The sequence below is a fragment of the Gymnogyps californianus genome, chromosome 4, assembly GCF_018139145.2.
Source record: "Gymnogyps californianus isolate 813 chromosome 4, ASM1813914v2, whole genome shotgun sequence".
NCBI lineage: Eukaryota > Metazoa > Chordata > Aves > Accipitriformes > Cathartidae > Gymnogyps > Gymnogyps californianus.
In genome coordinates this window covers 78,422,287-78,444,865 of record NC_059474.1, presented here as the reverse complement: position 1 = coordinate 78,444,865, position 22,579 = coordinate 78,422,287, and the positions used below count along the sequence as shown (strand labels likewise).

The window sequence follows — 22,579 nt, the reverse complement described above, 5'->3', positions numbered from 1 at the left end:
GGAGCGGCCCCAGGGGGCCGGGGCAGAGCTGCTGGCCCCGGCGGAGCGAAGGCCGGAGCGCAGTCCGGGGATGGGAAGGGAAGGGAATGGAATGCTCCTCTCGGTGATAGGGTGCCGGTAACGGGGCTGGGGCTGCGTCAGGCCCGGGGCACCTCCGGCCGCGCTGCTGCACCTGGCTCCTGCCCAGCGGCGGTAGGGAAGCGCCTCGCCCTTTCCCCACTGGAGAACGTCTCTTCCCGTTCATGGTGTAAGCTACTCTTTCTCACTTCACTTGTGAACAAACCTCTCTATCCACAAGCTGGTTCATCTCTTCTAATTTTAAATGAGCGAGAAGCAAGGTGGAGTTTCGAAATGAAGAACAGAGACATCGGAGAAGCAGGGAGGAAGTTTAATGCCATCGGCTAAACAAGAGTTAACGTGGAGCTTTAAAAGCAGCTGTCTTCAGTCCAATATTCAAAGAGAGTTCTCCCCCTTCTATGCGCACACCCGCTACCTCAAGTCCGGCGAGATTCTCCTAGGGCCTTCTCAGTGCGGCAGGCAAATACCATAGTTAGGCGTAGTTTAACACACAAATTTCTTCTAAATCTGGTTAAGTCTCTCAAAACCAGTTTCTTCATATATTCTTACAACTGGAGAGCAGACTACTGCATGTAGTCTTTAACAGCACTGAAAACATTTTTGCAAAAAGGGTGTTTGGTATTTACATCTGATTCTAAGTTTTCTTTGGCTATGAAGAACATTGTGTACATAGAAACTCTGCGCGCATTTAACATACACAACAGTCTATAGGAACTGAAGTTGACTGCTGTATTCAGTATGATAATAAATATGAATAAAACCTAAGAGCTGACAGTACAACAAAAGAGTAAAAGTGTTTTTCTTAAAAAGTGTTTTGGACTTGATATTGAACTGCCTTGACTAACAAAAAGAAGAAAAGAGAGAAAAAAAGAGAGAAAAATTACTCTGCTTATTCCTTGTCAGGCTGCAGCCTCAAAAAAAGCAGTTAGTCCATCTTGATCACAGCCATCCAGAATTTCCAGAAGAAGAGGAACTTTAGTTTTCACATTGGTGCCTTTAAATTTAAATTTATCTATGAAGAGATCTGTGATCATACCTGCAAAGGTAAAATCCCAGGACTTATTATTTGCCTTGTTTTCATTATGAGATACCTCTACCTTTAACTCGTTATTATGTACCAACTATTCCAGTCGATTCTGGGTTTAGAGACAAGACTCTTTTTAAACTTCACATTTTAAACAATGATTTACTTTTAAACAAACCCAAAACGCTGTTAGAACAGCCCAGATTCCAGCTTCATTCCAAAGTGTGTATTTCTGCCTTAGAATTACCCACATCTGAAACACTAAAGAGAGAGGAACTATCACAGGATGGGTATCAAGGACTCTGCTTATGCTGTAAACACATAGGCTTATTAAAGCTGGTGTCTGGCAGAGATTCTCCAAGCTGAAAGCTGCACGGGGAACTCCAGAGAAGGTTACAGAATTTCCTTCACTAAATTAGATCATCTTCTACGAGTCTCCCTTCCCACCCCACGTGCATTTTTCCGTTTTTCTGACATTTTGCAAAAAACTGAACCACTCAGAACTTAATCACTCGTTTAACTTGTACACGTTCTTAAATGCCATCCTGAATTTGAATACGATCCTTAATCATGTCCATAAAGACAAGGATCATCCGAATATAAGAAACTGTCTATTAAACAAAAAGTAGAAAGTCACTTGCAAATAATCGTCGTATTTTCATTCTCAGTGATATGCTTGTGATGCCAAATCAATTTTAGAAGTTCTCAGGTGAACAATTCTTGAGAACCTTTAGTGAGTTACTCAAAGTTTGTAGTAGCAGACAAGGCATTTTCAGTATGTGCTAGGTTTTACTGCCTCACCTTTAACTTCAGATTTTTACGATCAACACCACTGTGTGAATATGCAGCCTTGGCTGTATGACCAGACAGACATATATACTTACATACCTATTGTTGTCCTGAAGCTACCCAAGTGTACCCACTTACCAAATTATTTCGATTCTGCTAATACTGACTTCATAACTATTTCAATCATGTCCAGCGTGCCCTCTGGACATTAAGTTGCATTTAAATAAAAAGTTGAATTGATCAACAAACCATAAAGTCTCTCGAGATGTGCAGGTTGTCTCTTGTATTCCTCAAGCAGCTGATCTGCCTCTTCCAAAATGCTGCGGTATTTTGGTAGCAGGAAGTCCACATTTCCTTCGTGAACTTGTAATTCCTCAAAGATATTTTAAATTGTAAGAATTACCAGCAGTTAAGTATCGTAAGAGCATAAAAGTAAGAAGAAATTAAGCTTGGGTCTGACAGGAGGAAGTACTTCAGAGACATGACAATCCCTTTCTAAACTAGCAACAGTTATTTTCAAAGTGCCTCATTTTCTACTCTTCTAATGAAATGCCAGATGTTACTTGTCACTTCATAGACTAGACTCTCAAAATCCTGTGTATTACAGCTTCCAGCTCTGAGTACTGCCAGAAAAGGATCACGCCACAGCCCAGCCCCTACAGAATCAAGCCTAATGAAGGCTCAAAGTCTTCACCATGTCTTCATTTTAGAGTAAGTAAATTCCTAGAAAGTGTAGCACATGCTAAAGTCTGAAGGTGAAAGTATCACTCAATTCGTGACAGCAAAAAGTTTTAAAGATCTCTTCTAAAATGCCCTAGTCTACCATCAGACCAATTTAAGATGGTCAATAGCATAGATCTTTTTATCCTCCACAGAAAGACTGTTCTTTTCTACACAGAAGGTAATTATGCTATGCATCGTGAGTCTGCTGGGATAACAGCTTTCATCAATCATCAGATTATTTTCCTGCCTATGAATAAGTTATTATCCAAAAAATGAGTGACAAAAAAATTTGTCAAGATTCGTCAAAGAAGATTTGCTGCCTAAAAAAAGCCTAAACCAAGCAAGATGTGCAACATCATTATTATTGCACAAATATAACATGCATTAAGAATAAATGCTCTATTATTCTCTATCTCCCTGGTTTGCCAAATCAAGCCCAAGTAAAATACTTTTAGTGATAATAAAGATACACACTTTTCTCATTGGTAGTCAGTTTTTCTACTAACTAAAGAGTTTTGACAACTAGTATTTGATTCCCCCAAAGGACAAGAGAGAATTGGTTGTCCATTTTCATCTCTCCTCCCCCTCAAAAAAAATACCAAAAGAGATGACGGCAAGTTTTTGACAGTAAAATCCTGGTTGTTGGAAAAAGTCCAAGAACTGAGACAAGCTGCCTAACTGGTACCTCCCAAAGACTAACCGTTGAGGAGGGTATTAAGCAAAAGATTAAAAAGCAGATAATTCAGAAATTATGACACACTGGGATGAAGTTCCAAAGCAAGGAAGTTGCATCTGGCCTGGATGATCATCCCCAGATCTAAAAAACTTTTAAAGGTTAGTGGAAAGAGACAAAGAAGAAACAGGAAAATAACAGCAGGCAAAAAGAGAACGTTAGATGACAAAGCTGGCTGCCTTCTACTGTCCGATTTAAGCATCCTCAACATCAGTCAGTAATCCTACATATTATTCACTAGTTACATAGTACAAATGGGAATTTTACTTGAAGAAGTCTGTCTCCTAGGTAATTAAAATACATGTCCTGGGAATAGAAACGCAACAGATACCAGTATGACACACATCTGACGTGAGCCCTACAGCTTGGTATCTGACAACATAATCCCCCATAAAAATCCTTCCACGGGAGTTCAGATACTTACTCTCAAAGCATCTATTAAGTGAACCTTCTTGGCCAACAGCTGCTGATACTCTAATTTAGGGTGGATAAGCTTTAATGTGTGCCTCACAGATTCTTCATTTATGTCTAGTAGGGAGTAAAAAAAACCCAACAAGCAAATGAATACTACATATTCCATTTATAAGAATATAAAATGAAGTCAAGGACAAGAAAATAGAGAAGAAAGTTTTACCATACGATATGTTGAGATTAATCTTCCTTTTAGTAGCCTCTTTGGAAAGCACATCTTTTAGGATGGATATTGTAGAAATGTTGTCAGACTTAAAACATCCCTCACCTTTTCTATAAAGGAAGAAAAACTTTAAATGAACAAACTTAAACACACATGCATGCATTAGATTTGTCCCTACGTTAAAATAGAAGGCCTATAAAAACGATTCTCCGTAGATCAGGTGCCTGTATACACACCTATGCTATTCCCTCCTTCCCTATTCCCAGTGTAATCTTGTCAGAGAACAGTTTGTGGCAGTAAATCAGACAAAGCAGTATACACAAATCTCAGGTACACACAAAGCAGTTCTCTTTATTGTATGGCAAAAAGGTTATACAAGTAAGATCTCTGACTGTAGTCATTCCTCCTAAGTTTTATCATTGCAATACCTTGAAGCCAAACAGCAAGCTTCAATACCAGAAGGGAGAAAAAAAAAAACACTCTCCCCTTCCCCCTGAAAAAACACCACCCAATAACTTTCTGTATTACGAGTAGACAACACGTATGGTAGGCTGGGAGCAGGCTGGAATCTGTACAATTACAAAAATTAATTTTTCCCCACTTTACAGTTCCATTTTCAAGTGGACGTACATAACTTGCTGAAGAAAGATGTAATTAATTAATTTGAGAACAGAGTATTAAACACAGAAATAATATTTGCCTAATAGAAGTTGCAGAAAAAGAAGGTTTTCAGCTTAATGCTTATTCACATTTTTGTTTGCATGAGTATTAAATGCCTTTTAAGATTTTTTTGTATTGAGGAGCAGAAATAAGGAAGCTAGAAAACAATAAGCGTTACAAAATAATTTCACAATATTAGTTAGCTAGGTTCTTTAAATTCCAAAAGCAAGCCATCATCCTAAAAAATATATCAAGGCTTTCCTCCCTGGCAATTTTGGTTTTTTGGACGAACTTCAAGAAAAACCCTATTCAAGTTACAGATTGCATCACTACTGGATACTGCTCACCCCTAGTAATGTTTGACAATCCTTTTTAAGCAAGATTCCTGTTCTCTTTAATGGGAGTTTTGATGGGGCCGCGGGTGCAGAGGTGAACAGTAGTATGTGCATGAAATGGTACTCGCAGACTGGTCAAGAATGAAAAAGACAAAGCAGCGTAGTCACATCGTGCTTTAGTAATTGTATTTTACCTGTAAGTACTTTCAAGCTGTGTACCCAGGAAGGTGTTCTGAAAATAAAAGGTGATGCTCTCTCCAGCAGGAGTCTTTTCAGGCACCTCAGGCAAGCAAAACACAACCCACGAGTGAATTTCAGCAAAACTGAACTGGCCTTTGAGCGTCAGTGTATTCATGGGTCTATGACATTATGAAATAAAAACAAACAAACAAACAAAAATAGTTAATAGTTATGAAGGAGGGGCACTGTCAGTGCACTGGTTATCCATATGAATAAAGTTTAGTTCCACACAGTGGTTTCCTTTTAATCAACACCCCGTAAAAAGTCAGGTATCTTGCTAAGTAGTTACGTATTGCAGATGACAGCTACTTTTCTGTATTTCAAGACAAAAAGCTAGGCGTACATTCAAGTTTTATCTCAGAGTAGGCATGTCACAACTGGATAAGAAACTAGTTGGAAATTTTTGACATATCCCTTTTCAAGTTGTTAAACTTGAAACTTATGACAGAGGTAAATATGACTAAGAGCCTCAAGTCTCCCATGCTGTAAACCACAGACATAGCACTTATATCAAGAACGAGGCATAATGGAGCTCATTTGCACATTGAAGCATTTGCACATTGAAGCATTTGGTATCGTTCCTTCAATCTTTCAGTTTTGTTTTGAAGCAAGCAATACCTTAGTGGCAGTATAAGATGATAACAGGGTGGGGAAAAATCAAGTAGAAATTGCATAAAATACTAGGTTCCTAACAGAGAGATAAGAGGAAAAAAAGTCTTGGCTCAGTTTTGGAGCCAAATTAGCTATGGGAAAGAATTGCATTAAAAGGGTGGAGGAGTGAATGAGGCTGAAACTGAAAAGACTGCTGTTACTAACACAGGAGAGCTTCCTTTCTACCACACCCTCAGCTCTACTAACACATGAGGCTGCACTATAACCCAGGTCAGTAAAATGAAAAATAACCTGAAAACAAGGATAAAGAATGGCAAGGAAAGCAGGAACCCATTAAATCCGCGTTTTCTGTCAGAAAACCCATAAAACGGAACTACAGGCTCAAAATTGTAGGTTAGGGGTTAGAAATGACATACTTAGGTTTATACAGTAAACGTCGTTTCAACTGGATTGTGTCAGTTTTTCAAGAGAAAAACGCATTGATTTTTCTTTGCAAATACCTGTCATGGTCAACAGAATGAGTTCTCTGATGAAGCGAAAGTGGTTTAATTTGATATTGATGAACTTGGCAGGTTTTTGGTTGAATTCTTGGAGTTACATATGCTTGAAGTGTCCCGTACTGTCCTTCAATCGATCGAACCTGCAGAAATAAAAGCAGAACCCACAAAAAAGAACAAAAGGGAAAAGATTAATTTACCACAGTTTGGAAAATTGGTGGGTATTCAAAATATGTTAGACTGTAGTACTTCAACAATATTTAGAGTACTATATTTACTTGATAGTGCCACTATAAATAGAGCAGATCAAGAATGTTTTAAAACTAGATGAAGTAGTGTCCAATGAAGTGCTGCTATATTAGATGAATGAAATATTAAGAAAATAAAACCTGCTAACTTACTTTCTGATGAGTTAAAATAAAAAGTCTGTAACTTGCTTCTAATTCTTCAGTGGCCCCATTACTTTTTTTTTTTTTTAAATTAAGGAAAAAATACGTTCTGTAGCAGTTGGCAGCAAAGAATAGATCAAAGAATTTAAGAGTAAACTGAATTTCAAAATATGTGTTCACCTCTTCGTAACAATCAAAGTTCTTCCTGAGCTATTTTTGGAAAAGTAAGAGGCCAGATTTAAGTTCCAGTCTCAGAATATCCAACAAGCAGGATGTACACATTCAAGACACAGTACGCACTCTCCACACCTCTGAGGTGCACACAGCAACGCATCAATCACTTCTCTGCTGAGACCAGTTACACAGACTGCACTGAAGAGTCTGCCACTCACACAGAATTGACAAGAAACAGGAGTGTCCCCCCTATAACACCACCACAGCCGTGAAAGTAGGTGGAAGAGCTACTGAAACAGCTTTATACAAACAAAAGAGCAGACTGGAGTTCAAGTACAGGCTTGCTTTATAACCTTGATTATGTCCCCTATTTTATAGGGTCTCAGAACTCAAAAAGCAGTGGTTTGCAGGAAGACATCCCTTCAACGTTTTTAATAAAAATAAGTTAGTAAAGAGTTCCCTTTGGAAATAACATCACGAAGACTTAAAAGTTGTATGGTCTGCGTGTGCATAGACAAAATACAAAAAGAGAATGAACTCCACATGGCAGGTGTGAGTCACTGGAGTTCCTCAATGTATTGCAGAGAGGTGGCAGTAGAACCTGTGCAGATCGAATCCATCACATCAGGATCCAAATATAAGACTGATAGTACAGAGTTTTGATGACACACTGCACTATGATGACACACAACAGCAAGTTTATAAATGTTTTTAGTGGGAGAGTAAAAAAACCCTCTCTTTGTATATCATGAATGCATTTGATTCATTTTTCTTGTGTTACTCTTTACCTAGTATTTTCAATATTAAAGATGGCCAAGCCATATCCCTAAATTAAAACAAGAGAATGTATTGGGTTTGTGTGGCAAGGTTTTGGTAGCAGGGGGGGAGCTACAGAGGTGGCTTCTGTGAGAAGCTGCCAGAAGTTTCCCCTATGTCCGATGGAGCCAATGCCAGCCAGCTCCAAGACGGACCCACCGCTTGCCAAGGCCGAGCCCATCAGCGATGGTGCTAGCGCCTCTGGGATAACAGATTTAAGAAGGGGAAAAAGTTACTGCCCAGCTGCAATTGCAGCCGGAGAGAGGAGTGAGAATACATGAGAGAAACAGCTCTGCAGACACCGAGGTCAGTGAAGAAGGAAGGGGAGGAGGTGCTCCAGGCACCAGAGCAGAGATTCCCCTGCAGCCTGTGGTGAAGACCATGGTGAGGCAGGCTGTCCCCCTGCAGCCCATGGAGGTCCACGGTGGAGCAGATATCCACCTGCAGCCCGTGGAGGACCCCATGCCGGAGAAGGTGGAGACCCGAAGGAGGCTGTGACTCCGTGGGAAGCCCACGCTGGAGGAGGCTCCTGGCAGGACCCGTGGAGAGAGGAGCCCACGCTGGAGCAGGTTTGCTGGCAGGACTTGTGACCCCACGGGGGACCCACGCTGGAGCAGTCTGTTCCTGAAGGACTGCGCCCTGTGGAAGGGACCCACACTGGAGCAGGTCGTGAAGAACTGCAGCCTGTGGGAAGGACGCACATTGGAGAAGTTCGTGGAGGGCTGTCTCCCATGGGAGGGACCCCATGCTGGAGCAGGGGAAGAGTGTGAGGAGTCCTCCCCAAGGAGGAAGGAGCGGCAGAGACAACGTGTGATCAACTGATCGCAACCCCTATTCCCTGTCCCCCTGTGCCACTCGGGGGAAGGAGGCAGAGAATTTGGGAGTAAAGTTAAGCCCAGGAAGAAGGGAGGGGTGGGGGGAATGTGTTCTTAAGATTTGGTTTTATTTCTCATTATCCTACTCTGATTTGATTGGTAATAAATTAAACTAATTTCCCCAAGTCGAGTCTGTTTTGCCCATGACGGTAATTAGTAAATGATCTCTTCCCGTCCTTATCTCAATCCACAACCTTTTCATTTTATTTTTTCTCCCCTGTCCAGCTGAGGAGGGGGAGTGACAGAGTGGCTTTGGTGGGCACCTGGCATTTAGCCAGGGTCAACCCACCACACTTAAGAAGGGGACCTAGCAAATAAGTCTTAATTCTGCACACTAGGTCTATTATTGCGACCTCACCAGAAAACAGATAACCACCCCCAACTTCCCCACATTTGATGCATCTTACACAGGCTTAAATTTCTAATTATAATCTTTTGACTGAAGAGTTTTACATAAATAAATACATATCAGATTAGGAGGCCGCAGTGTTAGGCAACTACATAAAGAGAAAACCTAGAGCCTGTGTGCATGTTGCAGATTTTCCTAATCATGATTTCCTTCATTATTTCCCCTGGTAGTAGCCACAAAATGTGTGAATTTGGTGGATCGTTAAAAATAAACCCCCAAACACCTACATGTCTTTAGTATAATAAGCATGGAATGACTGGATTTGCTTCCTCTCCAAAATACAAATCCAGTCTATATTCCCCAGTTACTTCCCAGTGTAACTTCCTTCAAACAATTCCGAGGACAAACGATGCCAGAGCTTTCTTTCCCACGCCTCCCTCCACCTTAAGTTCCGCACACTGTCTCCAGAATCAAGTATTTTCACAATGTGTGATTTCCCCACTGCTTTCATCTTAGGGACGCTCGAGAAGGACCCCAGGCTCTCCTCTGAAGTAACACATTTTTAGAAGCCTTTAGAAACCCTACAGACAAATACAAAGGAACAACAAGCCCCAGATTAGAACGTTCTCAGGAAACAACCAGCAGTAGAAATTGGACTGATCATTCACTCAGGCTGAGCAGTCAGTCCAGGCAGAGATCTCTCCATTCCTAAGCAGACATCTACATAACCATTAATTTATTATGGAAAATAGTTTGGAGCATTTTACCTTAAGTTCAAGTCTCGTAGTATTTGCTTGGCATCGGTAAGTTGCGAGAAGAAAGTTGCTATTTGGCTGCAAACAGCAAAAAAACCAGAAAAATAATACAAAACAGGTCTGTGGATTCACAAAAGTTCTACTGGTTTGTTTTAACTGTAGACATGTACAGTAAAGTTTTTGCTATTTATGTACAACTATTTTACAGAGATTAAATACAAAAAAGTAATCTTTGGCTCCCTTGAATATTCCAATTAATTTTAATTATGGTAGAATTTAAAAAATTCTCTATATAAGGAGAAATCAACTGAAGCCTCTTATACTCTTTAATACCACCATAAAAATTACATGGATATCTACTTTTCATCTGAAGAATGCATGTCAGCCTGCCCCACTCAGCTGCAATATTAGTCCAACATCCAAAAACTAAAGTAAGATCAGTACGAAAACACACCAAAAAAAAGCTACATTAATCATCATAAAGGACAAGAAACTTAAAATAAAAAGTTGATTTCTGAAAGCTCCAGGGTAGACCAATGATGTGCAAATTTAGTTCTTAAACTAAAATACTTAGAGGAGCGTTACAAGGAAAAAGACTTCACAGAAGATTTTCATGATGCTGAGGTAGTTTCTGGATTTTCCCCCTGGCCCTAAGCATCATTAGTAATTCTATAAGTATTTAAGTTTATAATTATTATATAAAAAATGCACTTAAACATGTGACTCCCCACACGTCAGAATTTTCACGTTCTAAAGTCATTTTTAAGAGGCGAACTAAGTAAGAAATACAATGTTCTTCACCTAAATTACTTTGAAGTAAATATATGTGATACTGGCAAATCCAGAGAAGACAGCAATACTGAATGTGTCTTTCACATTCCTGATCAGGCAGGAAAAAAAGAAAGAGAGCAGTTGGCTCCTAGATCCTTTTGTTCATATTTAGTTTTGCCTTATGTCAGGACCTGCCACTAACTCCTAATTCTGCAGTACCTCTAACGAAGCTGAGCTCTCCAAAATTATCAAATGAGTAGTTTAACTCAATATATTTAAAATTACAAATACATAAATCCAAATTCTATTTTTAATACACAGTATTAAAAGCTTTCATCATGCAATCGCTAGAAATAGCATCTCTTTTGTTTTACTTACCTCAGAATCACAGCTGCTAAAACTAACAACAGCAGAATTTTTATCCACATCCAGCAAGTCTATTGGGACATCACTCTGCAGAACATATGAGGAAGGAAAAATAAAGAGCTTAAGTTCCTGTGCAGCTTCTAATGCATTTATCCTCTAACTGTCATCAATTATTTTAATAAGGGAGAGGCAATGATTGCTCCATCCAAGAGGTAAGAGCCTAACAGACACACAGCTTACTACTTAATCCCGGACTAACATGATGATTTTTCTCTTATTCTCTTATGGAGTCCTGAACTCTGTGTGGCTGGCTTACAACAACTTCAGTATAAGATGTGTAACTATCTTTCAGACATGAAAGTATATTCACATCTTTCAGACATGAAAGTATACTTCATTCATATGCATGAAGTATATTCATGATTGAAGTGTTTCCCTATTTTAATAGATGGATTACAATATTCATTCAGGAAACCAAGGATCATATTACATAATTATTAATGATCCTTTTACTTACAATAGCGCTTCTGACACAGACCACTTATCATCTAGATGTGTTTTCACTGGAATTAAAATTAAATCTAACACTGTTTTAAAAATGAGATCAAAGGGTATTAGAATGATTAATTACTTGATTTGGTACTGCTTTATAACTTCACAGAAGTGTCAGGAAACATTGACAAATATGCAACATACTTCCTAAAAAAATATTTTTAAAACAGTTTTATTGTCTTCTCACAGCAGAGGAATACCAGATACTGCTTTGTATTTCTGTAAAGAAAAAGCCTTAAGTTCTAAACGCTACATTAAGTTCAGGGCTAGATTAAACAATTTCATTATTCCTCACTTAGCTATGGAAACAGCAGATACTACAGAGCAGCATATTAGCTGTAGCTTAGCATTGCTCCAATAACGTCCTTAATAAAAATGAGATTTTTATTAAGGAGTGAAAAATAAAATCCTACAGTAATTATCTGCCATTTATTATGGCAAATTCACCTCACAAATTCCTCCTTGTCAAATTTTTCTCCCCAAAAGAAGGTAATTCAGTACCACTACTCTTTCTGACTACCAAAGATAACAATTTCAGCTGATGCAGTAGGAGGAATAACTAATTAAGGCTGCTCTACTTGACAGGAGTATTTATCACCAATTGCACACAAATCAGATGCTGTTCCACACTGAAAGTGCACAGGTGGCCCATACCATTCTAAAATTAATTTTCCACTACAGAGGGTACTCAACTGGCAAGCGAGAATCTGCACCTCATTTAAGATCTACCGAGTTAACTGCTGCTTAAATAAGGAGGGACATGCAAAAGCAAACACAAAAGTTACGTAGAAACCTTCTAGTACAGCAGGCATTTTGGTCTATTTTGGTAGTGTAATGTCGCTCTGTTCAATAAAGGTTTAAATTGTATTTGCTCCCTAACAAGCATTTACAGCCGTTACTTCAACATTGCAAGGCTATACACTTCAATTCCATCTTATAACAATTCAGACACTTAAAAACTCATATACTTCCGATATTATTACTCAGCTTTTCAACCTAGAAAGTCTCTGAATGTTTTATTTAGATACCAAGAAAGCCGACAAGAATAAAACCACACTCACCTGTACTAGGACATTATCTATAGCTGTCTGCACCTCCAAGATGAGGCTGTAGCTAGCATCATCCTTATTTAATGTAAACTTATCATTCACACTAAATGCAGGTACTGATGAAACAGCAGTACTGGATTGAGAAGACTGCTGGTATTTTTCACGTTCCTGAAGTACTTTCATCTGTAGGTGTTCCAATTCACTCCTAGAAAAGGGAAACCACATATAATATCTTAAAAAAAAAACCCAAGAACAACATAAAAGCTACCCTAGAAATTAAGTAGATTAAGCTTGCAAGGCACTCATGTTTATCGTCTGTCCATAATTTTCCAACCAGAAGTGACTGGTGACTCCCCTTCCACATACGTAACGAAGATAAAATATAAACTATATCACATGAAAATGTAGATTCTACTGTACCTTGCCAAAAGAGATTTCTATGAGTGACAGGAAAGGACAACTTTTTTCCTTCAAGAGTACAATGCATTTTGAATTATATGCTAGTGACTACTTTCCTCCCATCATTTAGAAGCTATAAGCAGCAGGGAAGAAGGGAATCTTATCTTGCTGATACTGAGGAAGAAGACATTAAGACATCATCATGTGAAGGCAAGACAGAAAGAGACTGTGAAATGAGGCTGCTATTCATTTCTACTTTAAAAAGGCTTGATTCTACTTCTAGATACATTAATGATACAGAAAATCCAGTGAGATAGGAAGGAAAGATGACATTTCAGCTTTTAACATTTCATTTCTTCCATTTGAATTTCTTTTTAGTGCAATTACCTTAAGGATGAAATCTTGCTCTGCATTTCTTGACTTAATTTTAGTTCTTCACCTGATCCACCTTCTCTATGGACAGGTTCTGTAGTCAGTCCTGTCAGCCAACCTAAACCAATATATGAAGTTTACATTCCTTATAGGCTAGAAAGAAAAGTCTACACTCAGCTTTTGTATGTGTGGAGCGATGTTTGTTCCAGATACTGGCTAGAGAGAATTGAGACTTTAATTTAATCCTTTCTTTGGAGGATTAATCCAGACACTGAGCATGATTTTTTATGGGTTTTGTTCTTAACTTACAGACTGGAAAACATTAGTTATTCTTTTCCATGCAGTACTTCGAGCAATAAATCTCTCTGCGGCAGTTTTTAAACAAAGTGCTTAACTTTTTTCCCACCTATGTTTCTCTGACAAAACCTTGAATAATTGGCAGTACTATAGTTGAAAACAAAACCAAAAAAAGCTGTGCAATGTATTAATAGCAAACTGTATGTTGCACAGTGTGCTTTGAGATTGAATGCTGCTAGCTGAAGTGGGGAAAAAAAAAAATCTTTTTGTTTACTTAATTGCATTTACTTATAAAAGTAAATACTAATTGATTATATCCTGACACCTCAGGTATGATATGCAGACTTGAATGGGTGTTTATAGCTCTAGTTACCTCATCTAATGCATGCAAACAGTAAGATAGCATTACTATAAAATGCACCATAAAAGCTGACATGTCCACAATCTTTCACATTCCTTAGCTATCTACTTCAAGTACCAAGGAAGCCCAATAATGGAGCATGAACTTTAAAAAAATCCACAGAATTCCTACGCTGCCATGCTTCAAGAGTAACTTTTACTGCTCTAAGCACTACTTTTCCTGATTTGCCAAAATCTGCCAAACTCAGTCTACTGCACTTCCTACCAGAGTTTACCTTTGAAAACCCACAGGTGAACATGGGCTTTCGCTTTTTTATTTCTTCTATGATTCACGGATCTTTATAACATTCCCACTAAAAGAAGCCACAAAGGACTTTGGCCACAGTATTGTTGCAGCCTATGATACTAAAACAATTCATATGAGGTGAGGTATAAGGGTCTTTCAATCATCCAGAGACTATTTAAAAGAGGTACTTGAACACCATTACTTCTCAATAACTGACTGAGAATTATATCTTGCCAAAATACATGATTTTGAATATGAGAGGTTCCAGTAGGCTAATTTTTTAGCACTGAAGATAACCGAAGATAGAGAATAAGCAGTATTTTAGCTCCCAGCAGTTAACATATGCAGCATGTTTATCACGGCCTCTGTGACAGTCAGGCCAATAGCTCGAATCCTACAGAGAGGCTGCTGAGATGCCTCACATGGGGAAGCTTTATTTTCTACTAAAAGCAAAATCAACCCCATTTAAAGCCCTATGAAGCTGAAAAGGAAGGAAATTATGTAAAAGATGGGAAAATAAAAAAAAGAGAGATGCATGTCTATCAATATTTTAATAAAAAAAAATCATAAATAATTCCTTCGGACATAACATATTCATTATTTCATCACAGTTAGGCAGCAGTCTACACCAGAGAATAACCAGCCACTGTGTTACACAGCAGACACATTATGAATATATTAAAATAAAAAAACATAGCTTAAGTGTAGGAAACATTTTTTTGAAGTGTAAACATTAAATTAGAAGAGATCTTTTCAACAAAACATTATCCTGGTTCCAATCAGAACAAAAATTTTAAGAGGTGTGAGCTGCACTAACAACATAGCCTGCTTCATTTTTATTACATCACCATATGTGACATTTATTGAGTAAATGATGTGGAGCTTACCTGAATATGTGGATGCTAAAATTTCATCATACCCATCTTTTCCTACACAGCCACCCTGGATTGATGCAATGCTCTCTGATAAAGCCTTCAAATAAATACATTAAAGCAGAGGGAAATATCACTGCACTCATTTTAGAAGTTTGGGGGGTTTTGTGGGGGTTTAAGGGTTTCGCTCCTCCTTTTACCTGCATCACAAAATACCTACATAGATGGACAACATCTAGACCTACAAAAGAGTAAGCTAGCTGATGACTATCACAGCTAAATCAGGGTGTTTTAACAAATGCATTCCGATTCTACTCTGCATAACAAAGACATTAAAAAGCAGTTTAAAGCAAAACACTGATGGACAATATTTTTCCAGCAGGAATTAGCAATCTGACTGAAGGCTGAAATAATCACTATGGATCAAATCCACTATTTTAAACAATTCATAACCAAAGTAATTATGCTCAGTGAAGTCCTGACAGCTTACATTTATTACTTTGCATGTAAAACACAGACTACACACAACATGGGGTTGTTTTTTCACTGAGAGAGAAGCACTGTATTAGGTTTCACCCAGGTCAGACTTCAGTAGTCAACAGAGCCAGAACTTTAACATACCCTCTATGCTATTTTGATTTTTGCTCAAATCAGGACTATTTCACTTTCTGGTTCTTAAATATTAGGATACCGCTTTGAAGTTCATATTGTCAACATTACAGAGCTCATCAAATTAAAAACAAAACACACATTTTAGTAGTAATGATCTCATAAATAAAGTTTAAGTTTTGAAATACAGATTTTTTTAAAAAAATCATTTTTCCAGCAAAGAAGAATATGATGAATGTGGGCTTACATGATCATATCGAAGGACAGGATCATCTGCACTCTCAAAGTTATAGACTTCTAGCACTCCATCATCTCGTCCAACGAGTAATTCTTTAACTCCATCTCCCAGAATGTCAAAACTATCAATACATAAGATACCTAAAGAAAAAGAAAACAAAACCGTTTACTTCATCTTTATTCGTTTATGACACAATGATACACCGGCCACATTCAATTACATAGAAAGAGATTCTTGGTCGGCTTTTAAGGTTTTATTAATGCTATTTCTGGATGAGCCCACCAGAGGGCTGAAGCCTCTCACCTGTGCCTGAGGTTCAAGATTGTACAGTGGGTTTTACAGTAACCGATTCCAAATCAAACCCACTACAGTTCCCTTGGTGAAAACCACTGAACAGAGACCCCTTCCGATGTTCAAATAGCTTACTTTTGAGGGGTTTAACCCTCCCTCGTCAAACATTTCCCCAGATTTACTATTTGTCTGTCCACACTACTGTAACTTTGCCAGTTGAAGAAGCAAGCATTCTTTGTTTCCTGTAATTGACTTAAAGCTACTGGTAAATGGACTACTATGAATTCTGGCTAAGGTGACAGAAAGAGGGTTCTGACTTGTGCCAGACCTGGACTAGGTACTGCTACTTGACACGGTAGTGGACAAACCCACTACTAGCGCTTGTGGAACCAGCCTATGAAAACTAATCCTGTCTGGAGAGGAAAGAGTTAAGGTCTGAAAGAAGGAAACAGCAGTGAGAGAGTTTGTACAAGAATTAATATGAAAAACGAGACCAAATTTAACTTTTACGACTCCTTCATATTTCACATGAAGAGAAAGGACATGCTAGGAAGCATTTTAAGAAAATAATTTAGCGATAGCTTTTATGAGATAATTAAATTAACACATAGATATACGCTATTCCTGGTCTTCTTTACAAAGGAGTATGGGCTAACAGATGCTGCAGAAGCAGCACACCAAGGCTAAAAGAGGGAAAATGTCATACTATGCTCTGATCAGTTAACCCTCGTTGTGGAGCTTTAATGAAAGCCTTATTCCATCTTCGGACAAAAACCCTTATAATGGCTTTTTTAAAAAAAAAGAAGAAAAAAAAAGTCTTGCAGGGAAGATGCTAACATTTCCTCTGAAGACACTTTAAGACCACTGAACATCTGAAAAATCTGCCATGTATATTTGCACTTAGAAATAGTCACCAAAATGATAAAAACCTCAAGTAATCTTATGTGAACTGACACTGTTTTACAAACGCCACTTTAAAAATACTGTAAAAACAAAAGTATACTAAAGTACTGGAAATAATATGAACAGAAAACCCAAAGCAAGACAAACTGATTAGAATTATTTATAAGAAAATCAGAAGAATGAAAGAGAGCTTACTCATATTAACATCACATACTGACATAATTACAATATGCCTCCAAAGTATCTATGAATAAGATTTCCTGATTATTATACTTGTAATAAAGCCTCAGGTACGCTGGAAAGCTAAAGAGCACGAGATTGACACACATACCTCCTCTCTTTTTTTCATTTCCAATTTCCCACTTAGGTATAGGCTTGGAACCAGTAATCTGGATAAGACCCAGTTTACCATCAGAAGTTCCATATACAATTTCTTCTCCAGAATCACCTAAACACATAAACTGAATTTAGAACCAATAAAATCAAGTACACCAATTAAAAAAATTTGAAAGTATTGTGTAGTTACACTCTACAGCCCAAGGGAAAAACACAACACTACCATTAGTGTTGTGTAACAGAACTGTCATGCTTTAAAAACAAATACATGAAAACTGCACCTGTTCTGATAATTTCTTCACAGCTATCACTCTTCTGTGTATGAATGCGCCCTGCACTGGAGTTCTGCCTAAAAACCATTCATAATCCAATCCTTTAAATTTCGGCAAACATAGGCTATTAAATTGCCTTTACAGAAGAGAAACAGAGTCATTCAGAACACGCATCCCATAGTGAATGTTGTGCCAAGACTTAAGCAAGTAACAACTACTTTTCCAAACCAGCTCTGAATGTCATTGTCACACAATCTAACTGCAACTAAATTAAGCACCAGATTAACACACTGAAGCGATTTCTATTAGGTTAAAACAGATTAGCAAGAAGGATGATCAAACTATTTTAAGCTTGATCCTTCCACAGTCTTAGTTTATGTAAGCTCTACTCAATGTTCTCATCCATCCACGGACGCATGCAACTAGCGATTCTAGTTATGGAAATCCATGTGTGAGAGAAACCCAAACCCAGAACTTTGACTAGGCCCCAGAAGTCCAGTTCATATTTACACAATGAGACCACCTTGTATCTCACTGCTCTTGTAAGAGGCTTTCAATTAAATGTGAATATAATTTAGAACTGTCTAAAACAGTCATATGTGTGTGTATATATTTATTTGTATGTAAGAAATGACTTCACGTAGACAGTCTTCTGCTGCATTTTTAACATCAGCTTAAAAATCAAGGCAAAATGTAATTAACAAATACAAGCAATAAAATCTTAAAAATATAGTAAAATAACATTATTTAGTTATGTGTATATTCAAAATCTTGTTACCCCCATTTCCATTGTTTAGAGCAAGAACAGTAGGTGGTCCAGGAACTTCTACTTCATACAGTAAATCAGATCCCTAAAGACAAAGAGAACTATCTTGAATGAATTTTGTTAAAAAAACAAACAAACAAAAAAAAACCAACCACAACCAAAACCACACCAACCAAAAAAAAAACCCAACCCCAAAACACCAACCACAAACCAAACCAAGCCAAAACCCCACATGCATAGGGACAAAATTATTATGGATAATAGTAACGGATATGCTTCACTTATACAAACTCCCAATATCTATGGGAGAACCATTTCTAAGCCAAAATAGAGTGAAGTTTATATAAATAGAACATAGGACTCTTGAAGTGTGTTATTATTAAAAATAATCTGCGAATTTGTCCTGCAAATAAATTTGTTAAACCACTTAATATCACGCAGACTTGTCGCAACAGTAATTTGTGAGAGCAAGAATTTCCAAACTGATAAAGACTTACACATTTAATTCCCTTATGTGAGCACTTTTAGTTAGAAGGGACTGATTTGTTATCTACTTCCAGCTATGAATTCGAAAACCTATTTATAGTGGTTTTATTAATCCTCATTTTGCAAGTTTATAATCATGATTTTCCTTTAAAAAAAAAAAAAAAAGTAAATGTACCGCACTATAGACAGTAACACTGCCAAGTAAGACACAATATGCTTATCCTTATGATGTTTAAGCCATGCTGATATGCTGATTCCCTTAAGAATTGGTCCAAGTCTATGTCATCAATACATAAAACATAAACAAGCAAGTATTTTAACCTGTAAAACTCTGAGGACTCTATCCTGACATGCAAGTACCGGTGTAATGCAATTCACTTTATCTACAGGAAGGCAGAGAACATCATTGATTTTATCTCCCGATAGGTAGTAGTGCTGGTCTTTGCAGTCGCAGTAATGGTTATAGATATAGCTTGCACAAAGAAAGAGATCTGCTCCTGAAATATGCCTGAGAAAAAGAAAATACTTCCTGTAGCATCTTCCCAGTACAGTTGCAGTGATAGTCTTTTAGCCCTACTATATGCATGCACTACCACTTGCAGATTCAAGGCATTAGTAGGCCCCGCAAGCTGTTCCAGCTATTAGAAAAGAAGTTTCTTACGAATGCTAAAACCACATGATTTCTGTGGCTCTCAAATTTCCTATTTTGTCTTCACATAAGATCCTAAGAATATCTTTATAGAAATTTCATTAATATATTCTGATGATATTAATTCTTCTCAAGCTGTTTATATATGGCAGCATCTTACAACACAATCCAAAAAGAAAAAGAAAAAATTTGTTCCTGTTCTGCGACAGGAAGGGGATATGGACATGATACAGTATGGCAATAACCCCAGCTCCGTTCACCTGCATTTGCACTGATGTGAGTGCCTCCAGACCCCTCCCAAACCCCCTTACACTTCCTAAACTTCACCATGATTTTCTAAGTTCCTTCCTACGTGTCATGGCACAAGCTAAAGCTGGACTAGCACTTAGTGTTACCTACCAGCACACAATACAGTAAAAAATTATTTCATAAAATCATAAACTAACAATCTGCTATGGCTATGAAAAAAATGCAAAATATCATACATACATAGCTTTGATGCTTTCAGTAAGGTTAGTTTCAAATGAAAGAAACTGCTTCCCTCTTTTTGTGAAACCTCTAACTTCTGATCCTGTAGCCACAAAAATTTTCTCTTGTGGTGTATTAAGAGCTCCTCCCAACTCCAGTCTTGCAATTTTTTGGCCTGGCAGCGTCTTGAACACTGGCTGTAAATAGAAAAGCAATTTTCATCATCACAATATCGTATTTATGGTAATCTTTTAACATAAAGGATAATAAATTTGCTTTACAATTTCTGGCAAAGCTAAGATACTATGGATTATATGCAGACAAAAATAATCTGTACATTTCTCTTCAGAATTACAAAGCAATCAAGCGTTTTATAAGTCAATAAATACAAAAAGCTGTAAAATATAATAAATTAAGACTTTATCATTTCAGTGTTATTCATCCATAGGAAAATTTCAGCACTGCTAGTAGCTGGAAGGTTTTTGTTTGTTTGTGGGTTTGTTTTTTTTTTTTAAAAGAACAACACACACACTCACTCACTCCCTCTTACATGTTACATTCTTATTCCAGAAGACTACATAGATTTCTTTGTATTGCTATAGAGTCCTTATGAGCTGGCTATGAGCTTCCTCAAGGGGAAAAAAAATAAAATAAAATGATAAATTTTTATTAAGCTGGGCATAAGTTTGTCTAGGCTCATAAAAAGCAATCAGGTTGCCAAAATCCCCTAAGGTGACTGACTTAGTGAATCACTGCAGGTTTTTGTCCAGTCAGAGTAACTGAGTATGTGTACAGGCTTAAGCCCAACTGAACTGCAGAGCAAAAGGTGTTAAACGGACCTTCTTTGCGATGACATACACTAGTGTCTGACTCTACAACTGCGGAGGACCATGTGCTTGTCCAGGCATGAAATCAGCATGCCCTCATCACAGCTAGGTATCAGCCCACAGCTCTACCTAGACACCTTCCACAGGTATCTTATTTCCCATGTCAATACAAACAGACTTTCAAAGTTCATTAGGAAGAATATTTTTAAAATAAAATTTTAAATGGAACATTTCCACTTACCACAGCTTCCCCTTTTTTTATGCCAAAACATGTAATGACCCCATCCTGATCTCCAACCACCACCTTCAAAAGTATAAATACATGGTTATTTTTTATTACATGCATAAATATTTTTTAAATAATGCTTTTCCTATATTAATCATATTTTCCTGTATTTAAGTACTTTAAATTCTGCAGTACTTAATTTACATAGCTGTATGTAGAAAAGCTAGATAAACCGCTATAGATAGGACATTAAAGCCTAAGAACAATAATTTAAGTGATAGCATTTAGAATCCTTTTTCTGCTTCTAGTTGTAAATGCCAGCAACCATCAGGTGGAACACTCCAGAAAGGCATACTTGGCAATAGTTGTATTTTCATATTGAGAATTTATTATTAAAACAATGCACTGTTATTTCTATTGAGTTTTCACAACTAAGTTTCCTTAGCTTGAACTCATATTAAGGAAAACTAAAAAAGAAATAGTTCATCTACATTAAGTGTTAGCAAAACAGAAATAGAGAAATATGCAAGAACTTCCTTGCAGTTTCAGCAATGCCTTAAGTTTTGAAAATTCCTTATTGGTTCTGAAAGTTTTCCAGAAACAAATTCACACTTTTTTCCTCTATTTTTTCAGAAGTTTTCCAAAAAGTTCCAAGAATTCGGTTCCGAAGTTTTTCCCTATGACGTAGTAACTAAAGAAACTCAAAAGATGATTAATAATATTATCACGGTACGCTCCGCAGCCAGAAAATAAGTTAGCGGGAGCCAGCAGAACAAGCCGTGCGTTGCCGACAGCCACTACCTTCTGCGTCGTCTTTCGCCCCGACGCGGGAAGAAGCCTCATAGTCTTCTGAGCTGTCACTCCCACCTGTGGGAAGACACACTCTTTAACCGAGCACGTTTCGGCGCCGGTAGCCCAGCGGACGGCAGCGGGAGCGGTAGGGGCCGGGAGCAGGGCTGAAGGCTTAGGGGAGGCGCGACGCTGCGGGGCTCGTCGGTGCGCGGCCCAGGGAGGGGCGTCCCGGCCCTGCTGAGGCGGCTCTGGAGCCGCACACCCACCGGCCTCCGGGGCCGAAGCGGGAGGCCTGCCCGGCCCCGGCCCCACAGGGAAGCGCTTCCCGACCCGACCCAGACCCGTCGCCGAGAGCACCGGGACCCTCCTTCGGACTTCTCACCGGCCCCACCGGACAGCTCCCCCTCACCGGCCGGCCAGCCGCCTCGCCCCGCGGCCCCCGGCCGCCCCCGCTGGCCCAGGCCGTTCGCCAACGATCCGGCCCGCTCCCCCGGGATAACGGCACGGCGGTGCCGCCGGCAGCCCGGGCCCACCTGCAGGTAGTCCACGCGGGCCAGGCTCAGCTCCATAGCGCCGGCGGGGCGCGGATCCCGCCCGCGGCCGCTACTCCAGCGCTCCCACAGCTCCCGTTACCGCGGCAACCTCGGCCGCGGCCGACATCGCCCCGAGCCGGCTTCCCATTGGCTAGCCCTGACGGCGAGGGGGCGGG

The 22,579-nt window shown here is 38.8% G+C and overlaps 1 protein-coding gene across 1 annotated transcript; it reads right to left on the bottom strand.

Moving 5' to 3' along the window:
* Window positions 1-367: 367 nt before the first annotated feature.
* Window positions 368-22,449, bottom strand: BBS7 (Bardet-Biedl syndrome 7). The gene is made up of 19 exons (XM_050895789.1): window positions 22,404-22,449; window positions 21,880-21,945; window positions 21,094-21,156; window positions 20,047-20,222; window positions 19,230-19,416; window positions 18,435-18,507; window positions 17,380-17,496; window positions 15,864-15,994; window positions 15,023-15,107; window positions 13,208-13,310; window positions 12,434-12,626; window positions 10,833-10,907; window positions 9,696-9,761; window positions 6,329-6,468; window positions 5,171-5,335; window positions 3,982-4,091; window positions 3,772-3,875; window positions 2,141-2,264; window positions 368-1,114 (listed from the first exon to the last, which is right to left on the bottom strand). The coding sequence occupies exons 1-19, from the start codon at window positions 22,437-22,439 to the stop codon at window positions 978-980; spliced, it is 2,151 nt and encodes a 716-aa protein (XP_050751746.1). The 5' UTR covers window positions 22,440-22,449; the 3' UTR covers window positions 368-977.
* Window positions 22,450-22,579: the final 130 nt, after the last annotated feature.

Coding starts and splice junctions, on each gene's coding strand:
- BBS7 (XM_050895789.1), bottom strand. CDS start 22,439: ATGGAGCTGAGCCTGGCCCGCGTGGACTACCTGCAG. Junction 21,946..22,403: donor CCCGCGTGGACTACCTGCAG/GTGGGCCCGGGC, acceptor GTCTTCCCACAG/GTGGGAGTGACAGCTCAGAA. Junction 15,995..17,379: donor AAATGAAAAAAAGAGAGGAG/GTATGTGTGTCA, acceptor CTTTTTCTTTAG/GTATCTTATGTATTGATAGT.